The sequence below is a fragment of the Vulpes lagopus genome, chromosome 12 (genome assembly GCF_018345385.1).
Source record: "Vulpes lagopus strain Blue_001 chromosome 12, ASM1834538v1, whole genome shotgun sequence".
Classification (NCBI taxonomy): Eukaryota; Metazoa; Chordata; class Mammalia; order Carnivora; family Canidae; genus Vulpes; species Vulpes lagopus.
In genome coordinates this window covers 44,350,520-44,368,947 of record NC_054835.1, presented here as the reverse complement: position 1 = coordinate 44,368,947, position 18,428 = coordinate 44,350,520, and the positions used below count along the sequence as shown (strand labels likewise).

At 38.3% G+C, this 18,428-nt stretch overlaps 1 protein-coding gene across 14 annotated transcripts in view; it reads left to right on the top strand.

Moving 5' to 3' along the window:
* Positions 1–80: 80 nt before the first annotated feature.
* The window catches only part of CDC27 (cell division cycle 27), a 70,276-nt gene continuing 51,928 nt past the window's right edge, over positions 81–18,428 (top strand). For 11 of the 14 annotated variants that reach the window (XM_041725422.1, XM_041725420.1, XM_041725412.1 and 8 more), the window contains exons 1-2: positions 81–248; positions 17,488–17,563. In XM_041725422.1, coding sequence (XP_041581356.1) covers positions 222–248; positions 17,488–17,563 — 103 coding nt within the window. In that variant the 5' untranslated portion in view covers positions 81–221. The remainder of the gene's footprint in view (positions 249–17,487; positions 17,564–18,428) is intronic. The other 3 variants (XM_041725423.1, XM_041725421.1, XM_041725418.1) reach the window with 1 other exon arrangement.

Here is an 18,428-nt window from a genome sequence, read left to right as displayed (position 1 = left end):
GGGCATTTCCGGCCTCCTTCGGGCTTTTCCGTCTGGCTCCCGCGCGGATCTCTCCACTTCGGGTATTTCCGTGTCCCGTTCGGAGGTACTCGGCAATCGCTCGGCCTCCCCCATCCCCCGGTAACGGTCGCTGGTGAGTTTAAATGAGCCGGGGCTGGCCGGGCCGGAGCCGCTACGGGGGGGGCCTGAGGCACTGCAGAAAGTGGGCCTGAGCCTCAAGGATGACGGTGCTGCAGGAACCCGTCCAGGTAATGATAACGTCGCTCGCTGAGGCTTGGCTCGCAGTCTCGGCCGGGAAGCCGCGTATGGCCACTCCGCGGCCTGGTGCGGCCTAGGCCCGGCTGCTTCTCCCGCCTCCCCTGCTGCCGGGTGCTGCCTGCCTGCTCGTCGGCTCCGAGGCCTCGGCCGCAGCCCGAGCCGTGTTAGCTCAGGTCCTGCGTTGCTTCCACCCGCGGTGTGAGCGCGGTTCGGCGATAATGTCTCCTTCCCCCGCCGGGCCGTCGTCCGGCCAGCCCCTCCTGTCAGTGCAGGGGCCTGGCCCCGACCCGAGTGAGAGACGAGGAGGGGGGTGGGAGGGGGGGGCGGCGGAGACTCGCCCCAGGTGCTCCCTCGCCCAAAGGATGATTGGGAAGCACATCTGATCAGAGGTTGTGCCACCTTCGTAATGGTGGGGCAAGTTGGCGGTGGGGCTGTTTGGTTTTGTTTTTGTGCTCTGGGAGAGGGTGGAGGGACGATAGGATCGGTATTTTTAATCCTGATTTCTGTTTTGGCAACAGACGTCCTAGCCCACGTTGTGCGTTTCTTGCTCAGTGGATTCCACCCCCCACCCCTACACCCCACTTGGACAATGATCTGGGAAGAGAACTCCAAGGCCCAGTGCTGAGGGGCAAGCACTCTTGGGGGGGAAGGGGTGGCAACGGCCGATCTGGGGGTTTCCCCCGTGACGTGATGGGGATCTGGAATGTTTTGTTGTGCATGTTGATAAGGCGTTTAGAAAATGAAAGACAGATCAGGGTTTTTACATCCATTTCACTGTGCTTACGACACCAGGGTATGCTTTGACGCACAGTGCTCTGTTGGCATGGGAGAAACCCTATTGGATTTGAAGTGTGATGCAGTGCCAAGTCATCCCCCCCCCCCTCCCCCCCCCGCCATCTCAAGAAACTGAATCTTTTGTCCCTTCCTGATGGACCAGGTCTGGGAGACTTTCCACTCACCATAGGATCTTTGGCTTGAATAGAAGAGTTGACCTCTACCAACTGCTGTCATTGAGTTATGGGCTTTCTTTATTTTGAAGTTACAAGGCAAATCGATTTTAGAAATCACTTCATATTACCCTTAATAGGCCTGTGATGTCAAATGATAAATATTCTAAATAGATTACCACTTCCGTATTTCCTTAATTTTTCTTTCACAGGATGAAATAGAAATTTCTCCCAGTTGGCTGCTTCTTTAACATACAGCTCTTCACATATAGTCGCTCTTGGTATTTGAACTAATATAATGTGGGATTCTCTCTCAGGAAATTTATGTTTGTAAGTTGTATCAATGCTTCCAGAGCTATTTCTTGCCATCGAAATTCATCTTACTGGTGAAGTCTCTTTTAAGATTATTTTTTTGAGGCCTAATGTGAGATTAGAAGTTATCTGTACCTTCTTAAATGGATAAGCAGATCACTCAAGTTGTTTAATTTCTGTTTCATATTCTTGTAATTTTGTCTTAACTAATGATACATTTGCCTTCTCTGGCCCCAGAAGTCTTCTCAAATGATAAACTAGTTTCATTGTTAGCCTATAACCACTATTTAATAACAATTTCAACTTGTATAAAAACATGGAGAAGAAAAGAAATATGTAGCCTATTCCTCGATGTACCCATCAGGTTTACTCTTTTTTCCTTAAAGTACTCTTGGTGGTAAGGCACTTCAGGATTTTCAAGGGCTTGAAAGTCAATTTTGTCGTCCCCCACCCTCACCCCCCACTACCTTTGTCCATTAGATTTGGGGACTATGACTACAATATGACTACGTGAGAATTTTGGTTGTAATTTATAGTAAAAGAATCCACTCAAGAAAGGATCTGGAGCAGTGGGAGAAAAAAGCCATTTTAGCTACGATGATAAAGATCGACGGATTGCGGATAGGGCTGAAAATGGGAAGAATTAGGGAGAAAATAAAAATAGGACAGATACTGTTTATGTGGTTTTTTAAAACTATGCTAAGTAATTGTACTTGTAAAGGAAGAGTAAGTTGGAAAATTGTTGAAGGCATCATGATATTACTAGGCATAGGAAAAAGTTGAGAGGAAAGATAAGCAACAGTTTTCTGCAGTTTTTTTTCTTTAAAGTTTTACTGTGGAATAGCCAATCTCATAAACCACCTAAGCTTAAATATTAGCTCCTTCTCCAAATTGTCTCTCACAGAAAAGCATTATATAGGAGTCTTGACACACATGTCTTCTATTAGGAGGCAGAAATTTTGTCAATTATTTTTAATATAATTGGGGAAGACACTAGCCTAAATGACTTCAATTAGTGTTAATTTGGATATTTATAAAATTCACCTGATGAAATTGATTTTAAAAAAAAGACATTAATGGATTTATCAATTATTCCTGGGGGTAGAACTTCACAGAAGTGTCAGATGAAGTAGTAAACAAGGCTTGTAAAAATTGCCTTAATCAGTATAATGAGTGGGTACTATACACATAATACTATTTTAGAGATCATTTAGATAATGAAGGAATACTTTTGATTCGGAATAAGATATACAGGGACAGCATCTTTTTTTTTTTTTTTTTTTTTTAGATTTATTTATTTATTTGAGAGAGGGGGAGAACAGAGGGAGAGGGAGAGAAAATCCCAAGCAGGTTCCACACACAGCTTGGAGCCGGACATGGGGCTATGGGGGTGAGGTGGGGCTTGATCCCATGACCCTGAGTCATGACTCAGATCACAACCTGACCTGAAACCAAGCATTGGACACCTGATGACTATGCGACCTAGGTACCCCTACAGTGACAGCATTCTAACATGGATTCAAAGGGTACCATATTTCAAATAACTTAGACTTGAAGTGTTATATTTAGGAAAATTGTGTTAGATGACCAAAAAAATGGCTTTGTTGATATCAAAGATAGATGTGAACAGTTTCAGTAAAATTGTTCTATTCAATGAAAATAGAAAAAGAGTGAAATTTCTAAATATATTTTGTGGCTTTTAAAATATGTATGTGTAACTAAATTGATAAATCAATAGGCGTTTGACAATTTGATCTTCATTCAAAAAACTGGTTAGCTGAACACATTTGTTTATGAAATTTTCTTTTGGAAAACAGGAGATTATCTTCTATTTAGGTACAACATAATGTCTTGAAGACAGTGCTATGTAGTACCTGAACTGAGAGAATGAACTTTGGGGAATGAGGGTGAAGGAGAAGGTCATTGCAAATAGATAATCATTTAAGTCCTTTACGGACTATTGTCCTGATATAGCCCTTTTTATGTTTATGGTCTATAAAGAGAGAAAGCACTAGACAATAGTCACAAATTAATAATTACAAACTATGATAAGGTCACTATAAATAGGTTGTTAGGAGAGAGACCTATTAGGAGGGACTTGACCTGAGCCTAGGTGTCATGTTTGCAATCGAACTGCCAAAAGAGGTACTGTAAAACAGCAAAAAGTTAAGAAGCAGTCTCAATGAAAAAATCAAATTGGGAAGAATGTTACGCACCTACTATGTACCAACCACAGAAGAATATAAAAGACATTCTAAAATCTTCTCTAAAAATGGCATCAGGATAAGTCCTTTTTGAGCAAATAATATTGAAGCTGAGATCTGAAGGTTGAGAAGGAAACAGTAATTTTGAGAACATTACAAGAAAACAGCATGTGCAAAGTCCCTAAGACATAGCAGAACTTGGCATTGAAATAATTGAAAGGTGGCCAGTGTGGCTGGAGTTGCATATTAATGGGAGGCCATTATAAGAAGTTCAGTTTTCATTCTCAGTGTTTGGGGAGTCACTAAAGGATTTTCAGAAGAGGACTGACTTGATCTGAAGTAGATGTTAGATCTCTTGGCTACTATATGTGAAATGCAATGAGAGAAAGGAGGCATGAGTAAAAAGAGTTTAGTCTTAAGAGGAAAGTAACCTGGACTGAAGTGGTAGTAGTAGAGTAGGAAAGAGGTTGATATTCAAGAGATGTTTTGGAGGTAGAACCTAGGAGATGGAAATTGATTGAATGGGAGAGGGTGGGGATCAAGAACAGCTGCCTGGATTTCATTTTGGTGGTGCCATTCAATAAATGAAGAATCTTTTGAGAGGAGGACAAATCTGAAGGACAATCTGTTTTCAACAAAATGAGTTAGAGATATTTGTGAAACAACCAGTAAAATGTAGAGACATAATCTCTGATCTTTTGAGGGGTCTAATCTTGTTGGGAAGATAAGAATGTTTAATAGGAACAATTGGATAATGTTACAAGTCAGTATGTATTTGGTTGTACAGATACTAATACAGAAATTTAGGAAGTAGATCCCTGTAGACTAGAAAAATGGGAAGTGTTTCTTGATGGAAAGTTTTAGAAGATGGGAAGGGTTTGAAGTGGTAAAGAAGAGAAAGAATGTTTTTGGTATGGAATAGTATGAGCAAAAGCCCAAATTTGAGAATGGTGTTTAGGAACAGCAACAGTAAAAAATGATAAAATATCATAGCCTTGGTTAGAATGGGAATTGAGAGTAAGAAGAGATAACATTTTGCTAGTCAGGTAGAATCAGATTATGTGGGACTTAATATCCAGGTTGAGTGGTTTAAGGTATTAGTAATAAATAGCCATTCGAAGTTTTGAACAGAAGAATATGTAATGAAAGCACTGCTTTGGGAAAATTAATCTGGTGCTATTAGGAAGGAGGGACAAGATAAGAGTTAGGGAGACATACAGACGAGTAAAATAACCTAGTTACATGGTAATGTATACCAGGGTTTCTTATTCTTGGCACTGTTGATATTTGGGACAAGCTAATTTTTTGTTGGGGGGAACTCTATCCTATGTATTGTAGAGTGTTGTGCAACATCCCTGGCCTCTACCGACTAGTGCCTCCATTTGTGACTACCAAAAACAGTCCCCTACAGACATTGCTAAATATCCTTTGGGGGGCAAAATCACCCAGACAGAGAGCCACGAATGGAGACCTAAACTAAATTAGAATTCTAGAAATTAGATTGTAATGTATAACAGGAAAATTCCACAGTGATATTTTTTTCCTTATACCTTCTTATATTGTCTGAAGCTTTTATTACCCGTTTCTCTTATGGTCCAAAGAAAGGGCAGCTATTTTCTTTTGACAAAAACAAGAATAAAACAAAATAATTTATATGGTCACATTTAAGTGTGAATTAGTTGTACAATTTACAGAGGTTTGTTTACATTTTAAATAATACTACATGTTTAAGAAGAGCGAAGAAGGAACTTTGCCATTTCATTTCATTTTGTTGTTGTTTTAAAGATTTTTATTTACTTGAGAGAGAGAGCACAAGCAGGGGAGGAGCAGAGGAAGACGGAGAAGCAGACTACTGGCTGAGCAGGGAGCCTGACACAGGGCCTGATCCCAGGACCCCAGGATCATAAAACCGGAGCCAAAGGCAGATGCTTAAACAGCTGAGCCACCCACGTGCCCCTATTTCATTTTATGTTGTCATCTTCTAAATTATTGCAACCTAGGGCTAGCCCATTCATTTAATCAATAGGAATTCTCTTTTAAACTTTTTTTTTCTTTTTTTGAGAATTGGGGCAATGTTGCTGTTTGTCTTCATAACTTTTAGTAGCATTTTATCCATCTGGCTTTAATTTGTAGAACTCCTGAGGTGGTGCACTGAATGATATGCTTTTAGGGACAGGAGTTGAGCAGAAGTAGATAACTAGCCAAGAGGCTGATCTTAGCCCTGCTCTTCATAAGCTACCAATCTGTAGTGCCTTAGAAAATAGTCCATTTCCCTTCCTCCCAAAGAGACACCATCACTGAGGAACCTAGAGGTGCCTGAGCAGAGTAGTGGTGGACGCTATAGGTAGAGTTTGAGTTGACTGCCTTTACTATCGCTTTCTGACCCTCTTAAGAGTTGGTAATAAAGGAATGATATTCTTCTGAGCAAAGCTTGATTTTTACATCAGAAATGACTAGAACCTTTTATCATGATACTTTTTCTCCTTCATTTCTTTAATTTTAAAAAGGGAAAACATTCCAAAAGTTCTAGGATTTTATAGCAATTGTATGCATGTCAAGTTTTTCTGGTAACCAATAGTAGTTAGCTCATGAATCATTTGGGCTTTTAGCTTATATGTTAACAAAATAAACAATTGTGGCAGATATGCTGGGAGATGTTACAGTAATGGAAACTAGATTTTTTGAATTTGTTTATATTGGGAGACAGGAAAAGATGATTTTAAGTGTCTACTATTTGCTAGGAGCACTATCTATGTATCATGTCATTTAATCCATGCAAGTCCAAGAAATAGAGCTGTAGATGAGAAAATTGAGGCCAAGAAAAGTTAAATAATTCCCTCCAAATCACACTCTTGGAAGTGCTGGCCCACAAATTAGCACACATGCCTACAAAATTAAATCCTGGGTATATTCTTTCTACTCACTATATTCTTTCATTTACAACAAAATTAAACAAGTAGGTTCTTAGGAAATCCCCATTATTTTAGAAAGGAGTAATTAGGTGGTAGTTATTTGCATTACAAAAGAATAATTCTATATATTACAGAGTTCTTTCAATAGAGATTTGCAGAGATCCTTAACTGTTGGACTTTGAATTGACCTTTGAACAATGCAGGAGTTAGAGGCACTGACCCTCATGTAGTTGAAAATCTGAGTATAACTTTTGCCTCCTCAAAAAGTTAACTCTAATAGTCTGCTCTTGCCCAGAAGCTTTGCCAATAATAGTTTATTAACACATTATGTATTATATACTGCATTCTTATAATAAAGTAAACTAAAGTAAAGAAAACGTTATTAAGAAAATCATAAGGAAGAGAAGATGCCTTTATGGTAGTGTACTGTATTTATTGAAAAAGATCCGCATATAAGTGAACCTGTGCAGTTCAAACCCATGTTGTTCAAAGGGGAATTGCATGAGAATAAAGAGAAACTTAAGACTAACCTAAGATGCTAAGAGTAGGAGAACTGGCAGAAATCAAAGATCAATTTTTATTCATTCAAACTGAATGAATTTTTTATTCATTCAAACTGAATGCCACATTGGTTAGGCACTTGCTATAAAAGTACATAATAGACGCTGGGAATCTAATAAATGAACAAAACCAGATGTAGTTCCTACCTTTCTGGAGTTTATATTATAGTGAGGAAGACATTATTCAAATAGTCTCCTGAATAAAAGTAAAATTACATCAGTGAGAAGTATTACAAAGGAAAGGTACTTGATGCTTTTGGAGTATACAATAAGGATACCTGACCTCATCAGATGTCCCGAAAAAAGTGTTCCCTGAGAAAAAAGTCCAAAGAATGAATCAAATTTGCATAATTTGGAGGAAGAGAGGAATGTGCCAGATAAAGTGACTATGTGTATGTTTAAAGGACCTGTGGCAGAAAGGTAACATAGCAGGTTTGAGGAGTTGAAAGAAGGTCATTGTGCTGACACAGAGAGCATAAGAGAATATGATACAAAATGAATTGGAGAGATAAGCAGGGACTATATACCATCCTCCCTGGTTTGGTGTTTTGGATTTTTATTGTTAAGGACAATGAGAAGACAGTGAAAGATCTCAAGCAAAGGAATAATATAATCAGATCCAATTTGTGGAAAGCTCAGAGGGAGAGAATGGATCATAATGTGGAAAAGAATTCAGTGATGACGAATAAGACACAAATTAATCCAGGGGAAAAAATGGTCTGCCTTAGAAAGTAAATGTTTATTTTCTTCCTTCCATTATTATAGATGCCTAATTTAAATGAATATTCTTTTGAAAGATACTTCTATGGGTGGTTCCAGAACCCTAGGTCATGTATGTCTGGTAGAACAGCAGAGGGACAGATAACGTTCTTACAGGGGTTTAGAATTCAGCCAAGTACTTTGCTGGGTTTATCTCAAAGGTAGTGTTTTTATCTTATTTTACTGATGATTAAAACTGAAGCTCTTGGTCATCGGATTAGTGTCAGAGGGTTAGGATGAGGTTTAGGGTTCATTTGCTGTGAGTTGGAGTTGGAGATTATATTAAACATTCAAGAAATTGTTGAGTCAAATTAAATTTGAATATCCATTAGTCTTTTGTTTTCTGAATGACTTTCACATTATTCTCAGTGCAAATGTTGAAGTTCTCTAAGGAAAACATTCAGTTTATCACGTTACCTTTTATCTATGTCTTTTCTGTGTCATAGTACAGAGGAGATATAGGCCAGATAGCAGAGATTCTGTAGTGTACTTACAACCTAGTTACATTTACTCCTTGCCAGCACCATGTATTTTTGTTCTAAAGTTCATCTTTCCAATTGTTTGATAAAAAACAAAAGCACAGGGGTACCTGGCTGGCTCAGTCAGTAGAGCATGTGACTCTTGATCTCAGGGCTGAGAGTTTGAAACCCATGTTGAGTGTAGAGATTGCTTAAATAAATAAACTTAAAAGCACAGTAGCCACAATGACAGTGACCAAATAGATGCCTATGGCGTAATACCTGGCTTGTTCATAATTTGAAAATCCAATATATTGGCCTTGTACAGCTCCCCTGAAAACCTTGATTCTCTCACGTTCATTTTTAAAGATTATGAGGGAGAGAGTATGCAAGTGAGCAAGCGAGTGTGGGGTGGGGTGAGGGAGAGAATCTCAAGCAGACTCCCAGCTGAGCACCTGGCCTGATACGGGGGCTCCATCTCATGACCCTGAGATCATGACCTGAGATGAAATCAAGAGTCGGACACTTAATGGACTGAACCACCCAGGAACCCCGTGTTTTTTATCAGGGTTTTGTTTTTTATGTTTTTACTGTCATCAGGATCATATAGCAAACAAAATAGATGTTCATTAAATGTTTACCGAATGGATAAAGAATATGCTCCAGAAGTGGTAGGCATATTGAGAAAGATGATAAGGCAAATGATCTGATGGTATACTTGGAAGTATGCAACATGATCTAGGTTGCTATTAACCAGAAAAATCTGAATATCTTCCAGGTATTAATAGGTCACATAATTAAGAAATTTTGTTGCCCTGAAACCTAATCTATTTCAACCCCTTTGTCAGACTAACTGGTATCTCCTTACCAGATTCTTGCTTCTTTGCTTTTTAATGTTTAGCTTATTTCTGTCAAGAAACAGCTAGATGTTATTTTGTACTATTTTATATTGTCAACATTAATGTTACCTTTTATTCATATTAGTAAAAGTTGATTATATTAAGAATGTCTTACCTTATGTGTTTTTTTGTTTTTGTTTTTTTCATGAGAGACAGAGAGAGGAAGAGACATAGGCAGAGGGAGAAGCAGGTTTCCTTCAGAGACCCCGGGATCATGCCCCCAGCCAAAGGCAGATGCTCAACTACTGAGCCACCCAGGTGTCCCATTACCTTGTGTTTTATCTCCAGATTGGGTTTCTAAAAATTTCTATTTCAGTAAGTGGAAAATGGATTCAGGGCTCCAAAACGAATACTCGTTCTACAAACATTTATGGAGCATGCACTATATTTAAAGGCAGTTATCTAGGAAAACTAGAGAAATAACTAGTTAAGTAGTATAACCAGGGAATTATAGAGAAAAATAGAATCTGGCTTTTTTTCCTCAAGAAGTTGCAACTTAGTAATATAACCAAATCTAATGAACAGCCTGATATTTCTTTCTTTCTTTCTTTCTTTCTTTTTTTTTTTTTTGAAAGAGAGAGGACATGTGCTCATGAGCCAGGGGCAGGGGTGGCAAGGAGAGGGAGAAAGAATCTTAAGCAGGCTCCATGCTCAGTGTAGGGCTCGATCTCACGACATTGAGATCATGACCTGAGCCAAAATCAAGAGTTGGATGCTTACCTGAGCCACCCAGACCTTCATAGCCTGATATTTTTTGAAAGTATAAACGAAATTGTCTAGGACCTCAAAGGACAGGGTAATTAATATTGCAAGGGATAGATCAGTAAAGGCTTCATGGAAAGACAGAGGAACATGTAAAGTGAATTTTGAAGAAAGGATAACTAAAATTTCAGGAGATAGAAGTTAAAGACAAAGTATAACCCAAATAGGCAAAGTCTCTGAATGAGACTGTATGAAAATACAGTGAATGTTTAGGGACTGGTTCTAGACCATGGGCAGCTTTGGTGAGGCAGCTTTGGTGAGTTGTGAAAACAGCTGAAAAGTGGAGATGGGATTTGAATAGTTTACTAAGGAGTTTGTGCTTTATTGTGTAGATATTTTCTAAACTCTGTGGAGCTATCCAAGAGGAATCATTAGAAGGTTTTGATCAGGGAGGAAGACATGATGATTATAATGATGATGGCACAGCTAAAATTTATTGAGTAATTATTAGGTATGTGATAAGAACCATTATGTACTTACTGGACTCTTATGTTTTAAATGAAGAGAGTAGGACTTGAGACATTGTTACTTGCCCAAGACACAGAAGTAGTAAGTCATGGAACATGGATTTGAACCCACGTCTTTCAACTGTCATCTTCTGTTTAGCAGTGATGATATTTATGTTTAAGGAATGTAATTCTGGGATAGGGTAGATTACCTTACAGCTAATAGGTAGGAAGAGCAGGAAGCTAAGAGTTTATTTATTTTGGGAGTTTTTTTTTTTTAATTATTTATTTGAGGGAACGAGATAGCACAAGCAGGGGAAGTGGCAGAGGGAGATGCAGACCCCCTGTTGAGCAAGGTGCCAACAAGAGGCTGGACCAACTGAGCAACCCAGGCTCCCTGACTCTATGAGTTTAAAGAGATTATTATGGAATGGGACTAGAAAAGGGAGGATAGATTCTAGATACCATTCTTTTTTTTTTTTTTTGGTTTGTTTTTTAAGATTTTATTTATCTGAGAGAGAGAGAGAGCGAGAGCACAAACATGGAGAGCAGCAGGCAAGGGTGAAGCCAACTCCAGGCTGAGCAGGGAGCCTGATGGGGGCTCCATCCCAGGACCTGGAATCATGACCTGAGCCGAAGGAGGCGCCCTCTACTGTTCTTTAGGTGCAGTTTTGTAAGTGACTGTTAGACACTAACCAGCTCTTTTGAACCATTTAAATCCATAATGTACCCAAATTGATTTACCAATACATTCATTATTTCATGTTCTTAATCCAGCATCGCTGACCTTATGTGGTAAAAAATGTTTTTGAGTTTCAAACAAGGGTCACCTCTCCTTATCCTGGCAGCAGCAGTGTTCCTCTAGGCCCTAGTACTGTAGTCTCCTATGTGCAAAAGAGAAAGTACCTTTCTAGGTCAGGAACTTGTCTCTTCTCCTTTCCTTCAAGTATCTAAATTCAATTCTATAAATATTTATTGAAACCTGTTATGTATCAAGCTTTAATCCTGTCTCCTATCAGCTAGACCAGTGATACTTAATGAACCAGGATATTCGTGAATCCCTAACACTGTACACAGATTTTTCTTTTTCTTTTTTATTTAAATTCAATTTGCTAACTTAGAGTATAACACCCAGTGCTCGTCATATCATGTGTGCTCCTTAATGCCCATCACCCAGTTAGTTACCCTATCCCCTACCCACCTCCCCAGATTTTTACATACACACACACACACACACACACACACGTTGGTTTTTTGTTTTTGTTTGTTTGTTTGTTTTTCTGGAAAAGAGGTCCAGAGCTTCTACAAGTTTTTGCAAAAGAGTATGCTGTAAAAGGAAGGAAAACTACTTATCTAGAAGAGTAAAAGAATGATTCTGAGCTCTGAATGCTTACCAGTGAAAAGGTTTAAAAATAAAGATATCTAAACTCAGCCCCAGCTTCCAGGGATTGTGATGTAGTGGATTTGAGGTAGAGCAGTGTCAAGCAATGATACTTGATACTTCTGATCTAGACAGGAGTAACACTGAAAGGTACTTCATGAGAACAGAAGCTATTTGTTAATTACTGTAGTCTAGAAAGGGCTGGCACATAGTAGACACTCAGTAAATATTTATTGAATGAATGATTACTAGAACTCTTCAGTTCAGAAAAGTTAAAAAAGATACCACCGGGCAGCCCGGGTGGCTCAGTGGTTTAGTGCCGCCTTCAGCCCAGGGCCTGATCCTGGAGGCCCGAGATTGAGTCCCACGTCGGGCTCCCTGCATGGAGCCTGCTTCTCCCTCTGCCTGGGTCTCTCTCTCTCTCTCTCTCTCTCTCTCTCTGTGTGTGTGTGTCTCTCATGAATAAATAAATAAAATCTTAAAAAAAAAAATAACACCACCCCCCACACACTGGTTTTCATTCATGGTCAGTCATGCTGCAATCGGTAAAACAATTTCCTCACACAGTAATAATATGCCTTTGTACTCTAAATAGCTGAGGACAGGGATCCCTGGGTGGCGCAGCAGTTTGGCGCCTGCCTTTGGCCCAGGGCGCGATCCTGGAGACCCGGGATCGAATCCCACATCAGGCTCCCGGTGCATGGAGCCTGCTTCTCCCTCTGCCTGTGTCTCTGCCTCTCTCTCTCTCTCTGTATGACTATCATAAATAAAAAAAATAAATAAATAAAATAAAATAAAAAACATATTTAAAAAAAAATAAATAAGGGATCCCTGGGTGGCGCAGCGGTTTGGCGCCTGCCTTTGGCCCAGGGCGCGATCCTGGAGACCCAGGATCGAATCCCACATCAGGCTCCCGGTGCATGGAGCCTGCTTCTCCCTCTGCCTGTGTCTCTGCCTCTCTCTCTCTCTCTGTGACTATCATAAAAAAAAAAAAAAAAAAAAATTAAAAAAAAATAAAAATAAAATAAATAGCTGAGGACATTGTTGATATCCACCACAGGCAAATGTTATTGGAAATAAAGTCAAGGAGGAGTGCCTCAGTGGCACAATTGGTTAAGTGTCCAGCTCTTGGTTTTGGCTCAAGTCATGATCTCAGGTCATGAAATCCACCTCCATGTCAGGCTCTGTGTTCAGCACAGTCCACTTGAGATTCTCTCTCCCTCTCCCTCTGCCCCTCCCACTCGTGCTCTCTCAAATAAATAAATGAATCTTAAAAAAGTCAAGAAGTGGTGAGGAGTAGGAGCCTCATCCTCAGTTAATGGTATGTGGAAGAATTATTAGCAGCAAAATGGAACAGTTTATTGGGGATTCTCGCTGTTTCAGCACAGCTTGTCTTTGGTACCTTTCTTTAAGCAGTTCTAATTGGGGAAAAATCCTATAGTGATCTAACAGTCCATCTTAGAAGGTCAGTCCTATTGGTATTTATGGCCTTCTCTTTTTTGTCTTCCCATCTATTTTACTTCCCAAGTAATAGAAGACCTTCCAATGACTGATGAGGTTTTTTTTTTAGCATAGTATATTTCAGTATTCCTTTATATTGAGGGGCATTGTGGGATTAAATCATATGGAAGTATTCCAGAAATAAGCATATATGGCAACTAGCAGAGAACTGAAGTATGGTAAAATTACAATTGTATGAACCCCTTTATCTTCTGGAAATTAGGAGTAGGGGTGTTGGGAACAATCAGCCTTTGGGATACCAAATTATCTTTATTATGAAGTTTATAAGTATCTGAAAATTCTAGGATTTGCCAGGTAAGTCATATTTTTATGTATGCTGTTGGAATCATCCTATAGGTTATGCCAGCTACTTCTGAAAATAGTGGAGGAGAGCAAAATGTACATTTTAGACCAAAGGAAATTTTCTTTAGAGCCCAACTAACTTGGGTGGATTGTGAAAGGAGATAGTATTTGTGATTCATTTCTATTAATATGTAGGATATTTTATTGAGTATAAGAAATGGCTTAGGGCCAAGGAAGATCATAAAGATGTAACAAACAAGGACTTTGGAATTTGAATAATTCAAGCCTTTCTTTTAAAGCTAAGGGATATGGCCTGAAGGATTAGAAATTACTGTATTCATAACATCTTGAAATGGACATTAGATGAGACAACCTCTTTGGCTTTGGGGAGTCTGTTGAGTAGTTGTTTTTAATCAGAGTAAGTCTTTTTTAGATCAGTCCTTTTCAAACTTTAGTATGCATATAAATCACCTGGGGATCTTGTTAAAATGCTGATTCTGATTTAGTAGGTCTGGGGTGGGGTCTGAGATTCCATACTCCCAGAAAACTACCAGAAAATACTAGTGTTGCTGCTCCAAGGACCATACTTTGAATAGCAGTTTTAGACAATTCTTAAAGTAGTAGGAAAGGACCAGATTAAGAACACTAACATTAGAGGGAAAAAAATGCTATCTGGATTAGTATAGTTGTCTGGATTAGTATAGTTCATTCAAAATTAAATTTAAATTCCTGCCCTCTTCCTTTCCCTTGTGTCTGGCTAGAAATGGTCAGATTAGAACATCTCTGAGACCTTAAAAAATTTAGACTATATAGACAAAAAGCTTAAACAAGAGGCTCTAGAGATCCCAAATGAAATTCATTATCAATTTTTTTCTTGAGGAAATAGAAAAATACACCTGTGGGCTAAGTAAGTCATCAACTACTACTAGGACTTTTAATACAAAAAATTATAATTAATAATACTCATAGAAATGTTACTAAACATTTGCTTTTTCATTCAAATATTTGAGCTTTTACTATATCCATGGCATATGAATTACTTGTTATAATGTAGTCTAGCTTTACTGTTATGGTGCTAGCTAGTGGTCTTCATTAGGTAATCCCATCTTACTGGTTTTATTGTAACTCTGTTAAATTATTCAATGAATTATGAGCTGGTATTTATGCTAGAAATAAAAAATACTGTTGTATCACGATCAGTTGTAAGATATCTTAATATGCAAGTTTATGAAAAATTTTAAATTAATTGGTGACTTTTATATCTTGCGATAGACTAAAGTTAAACCTGGAGAAGTTAGAAGAAACTCCCGTGGTTTAGTGCTCCTAAAAATGCTAGGCAAAACGTAAATATATGTAAACACAATATACATATACATAATGTATATGATAGACTAAAAATTAGTGTTACATGACACACTGAAACTTAAAAGAAACCTGTCTGGTTTAGTGCTGCTAAAAATGCTGGGTGAAATAGTAAGAAAAGATAAATCACCTAACAGAAAAATGTAGGACACATAAGCAGGCATTTGCCAGAAGACCAATAAACATTAAATAAATTACAAATGAACACAGCCTCATTTTAATACTCAGAGAAGTGCTAATTAAAAGCACTAGATAAGCATTTTACATCTATCAGACTAGTAAAAATTTGGGGGCACCTGATTGGCTCAGTCTGTAGAGCATGCAACTCTTGATCCCAGGGTCATGAGTTCCAGCCCTACATTGGGTATAGAGATTACTAAAAATAAAAAAATAAATATACTTAAATTTTTGACAGTACGTAATGTAGATAAGGATATGGAATAATGGGAACTCGTACGTTTTTGGTAGGAGCATAAATTAACCAACAATTTGAAAATTATTTGCATAACCTAGTAAAGATGTACATGTGTATGAACATGAACTCAACAACCCCGTAATTTCATTCTTACATATATATCCTAATTTGGAGAGATCTTAAACAGATAACCCCAAGAGACAAATACAAGAATGTTCTTTGCAGCACTATTATAACTGGGTAGGAAGGGAGAGGGGAAAGATACAACCAGAAATAACCCAAATGTTCACATGCTTTAAATAGATAAAATACATTTTAGTGTATTTATACAATGGAAATATATTTATTCAGCAATCAAAATGAATGAACTCCCAACCGCACAGATTGAGAATGAGTTTTTAAAATACAATATTGGGGGGATCCCTGGGTGGCTCAGCGGTTTAGCGCCTGCCTTTGGCCCAGGGCGCGATCCTGGAGTCCCGGCATCGAGTCCCACATCGGGCTCCCGGCATGGAGCCTACTTCTCCTTCCTCCTGTGTCTCTGCCTCTCTCTATATATATATATGTCTATCATAAATAAATAAATAAATATTTAAAAAAATAAAATAAAATAAAATAAAATATTGGGTTACAAAAGCAAATCATAGCAGAATATGTAAATATGATTATATTTATTTAAAATTCAAAAACCGGGAAAACTAAATGTTGCATTGCTTAAAGATGAACATATAAATCCATAAAAATTGTGAGGAAAACCTAAAGATTAACAAAATTCAAGATGGTGGTTTCAGAAAGAGGTCTTGTGACTGATGAGCATGTAGGGAAGGAGCTTCAAATATATAGGTAATATATTATTTCTTGAGCTGGATAGTAAGCACATGGGTCTAAATGTTTTTATTTATAATTACTTAAAATGGTCTTCTATCTGATAAATACTTTATAGATATGTTTCTTAATTCTAAAAGGAAAAATATGGTGTGCCTGGGTAGCTCAGTTGGTTAAGCATCCAACTCTTGATTTCAACCCAGGTTATGGGTCGAAACTCAAGGTCATTAAATAGCCCCCCATCAGGCTCCACACTCAGCATGGTGTCTGCTTGATATTCTCTCTCTCCCAAAATAAAATCCTTTTTAAAATAAAAATAATAGGGATCCCTGGGTGGCGCAGCGGTTTGGCGCCTGCCTTTGGCCCAGGGCGCGATCCTGGAGACCCGGGATCGAATCCCACATCAGGCTCCCGGTGCATGGAGCCTGCTTCTCCCTCTGCCTGTGTCTCTGCCTCTCTCTCTCTCTCTGTGACTATCATAAAATAAATAAAAAATTAAAAAAAAAAAATAAAAAAAAAATAAAATAAAATAAAAATAATAGAAAAATATATTCACATAGATTAAAGGTTATTCCTATAATAGCTCTACTCATCTCTACTCCTAATATGCTTCCTTGTGTGGATGAGAATAGGGTAACATTAGAGCTGACAGATGGGGACATTTTTGTGGAGGAAGACATACATTTCATGTATATCGTGAAAAATTATTTAAACCACTGTTATAAGTTTAGAGTAGTATAGTTTAGTGGAGTGGGCAGACCTATAAACAAGTAACTATAACAAAATATGAGTGCTCAACTGGAAGAGACATGCTTACCAAAAAATGGCTAGGCATCAGCCAGGAAACCTTCATGAAGTAGATGTTTATCAAGCTGGGTCTTTAGAGATGAGCAGTTTCTAAAAGGAGGTAGGTGAGGGAGCCTACATTACTCTATGGGGGAAAAGGAAGTACAAAGGCACAGAGGCCGAAATGTCCATGGAGGTGTCAGTGAATAATTTTAGTTATGTTTGGAGCCAGACTGTGAAGAGTCTTGTGTAGCAAACTATGGAGTTTGCATGATGGGCACTGAGGTTTTATTACTCACACTAGGGTTGTTGATTTGTTTACTATATGCAAATCTCTGCTTGGAGTTAATTTGAAACTCTATGTTTGTGTATTTATGTTCTTTTTCCTCTACTTTCAGGCTGCTATATGGCAAGCACTAAACCACTATGCTTACCGAGATGCAGTTTTCCTTGCAGAACGACTGTATGCAGAAGGTTTGTAATCTCTTCATTTCTATAAAACCATAAATGAATAAAATATATGGAATTCTATCATTTCTTATGACATATATAACAAGATTCTGGGGATCACTTTTGTTTTTCCTTTATGATGGACACTAATTCATAAAAACTTTTTCCTGTATCTGTTACTTCCCTTATATGCTACTTTTTTTTTTTTTTTAAGATTTTATTTATTTATTCATGAGAGAAACAGAGGGAGAGACGCAGGCTCCATGCAGGAAGCCTGATGTGGGACTTGATCCCGGGACTCTAGGATCATGCCCTGGGCCGAAGACAGGCGCCAAACCGCTGAGCCACCCAGGCGTCCCCTTATATGCTACTTTTAATAACTATAGAGTTGTTTCAGGTTTTACACTTTGGCTTGCTTAGTCATTTTCCAATCTTTAGATATTTTTTCCAGGTTTTTTGTTAGAAGAGTCTATATTCTGTGGCTAAGAGCATGAATTTAGTCCATAGTCTTGGTATAAACCCTTAATTCTGTCACTTAAATAAACAGGAGTCTGAGGTCCCAATGAGAAGATTTAGAAGACAGGCTTAGAAAGAAAATAATGCAATAGATTACCCTATTCTGCTCAATTATATAAAAGCAAGGTTTATCATGCATAATCTACTTATATAGATTTTCATTGATAGCTATGCAACCTTCATGTTTTTGCTGTTTTATACTTTCTTTTTTGAATGTGTTTATTAAAGGATTGGCAGTTTCTGGTTTATTATAGTTAGACTCCAAAAGATTGTGAATTAGTGGTTTCAAATTAAGACGATTCGATTTTTCCCATAGAATTGGGGCAGGATTCCAGATGAATCTGCATAAAGCTGTTCAGTCCACTTTCTGCCT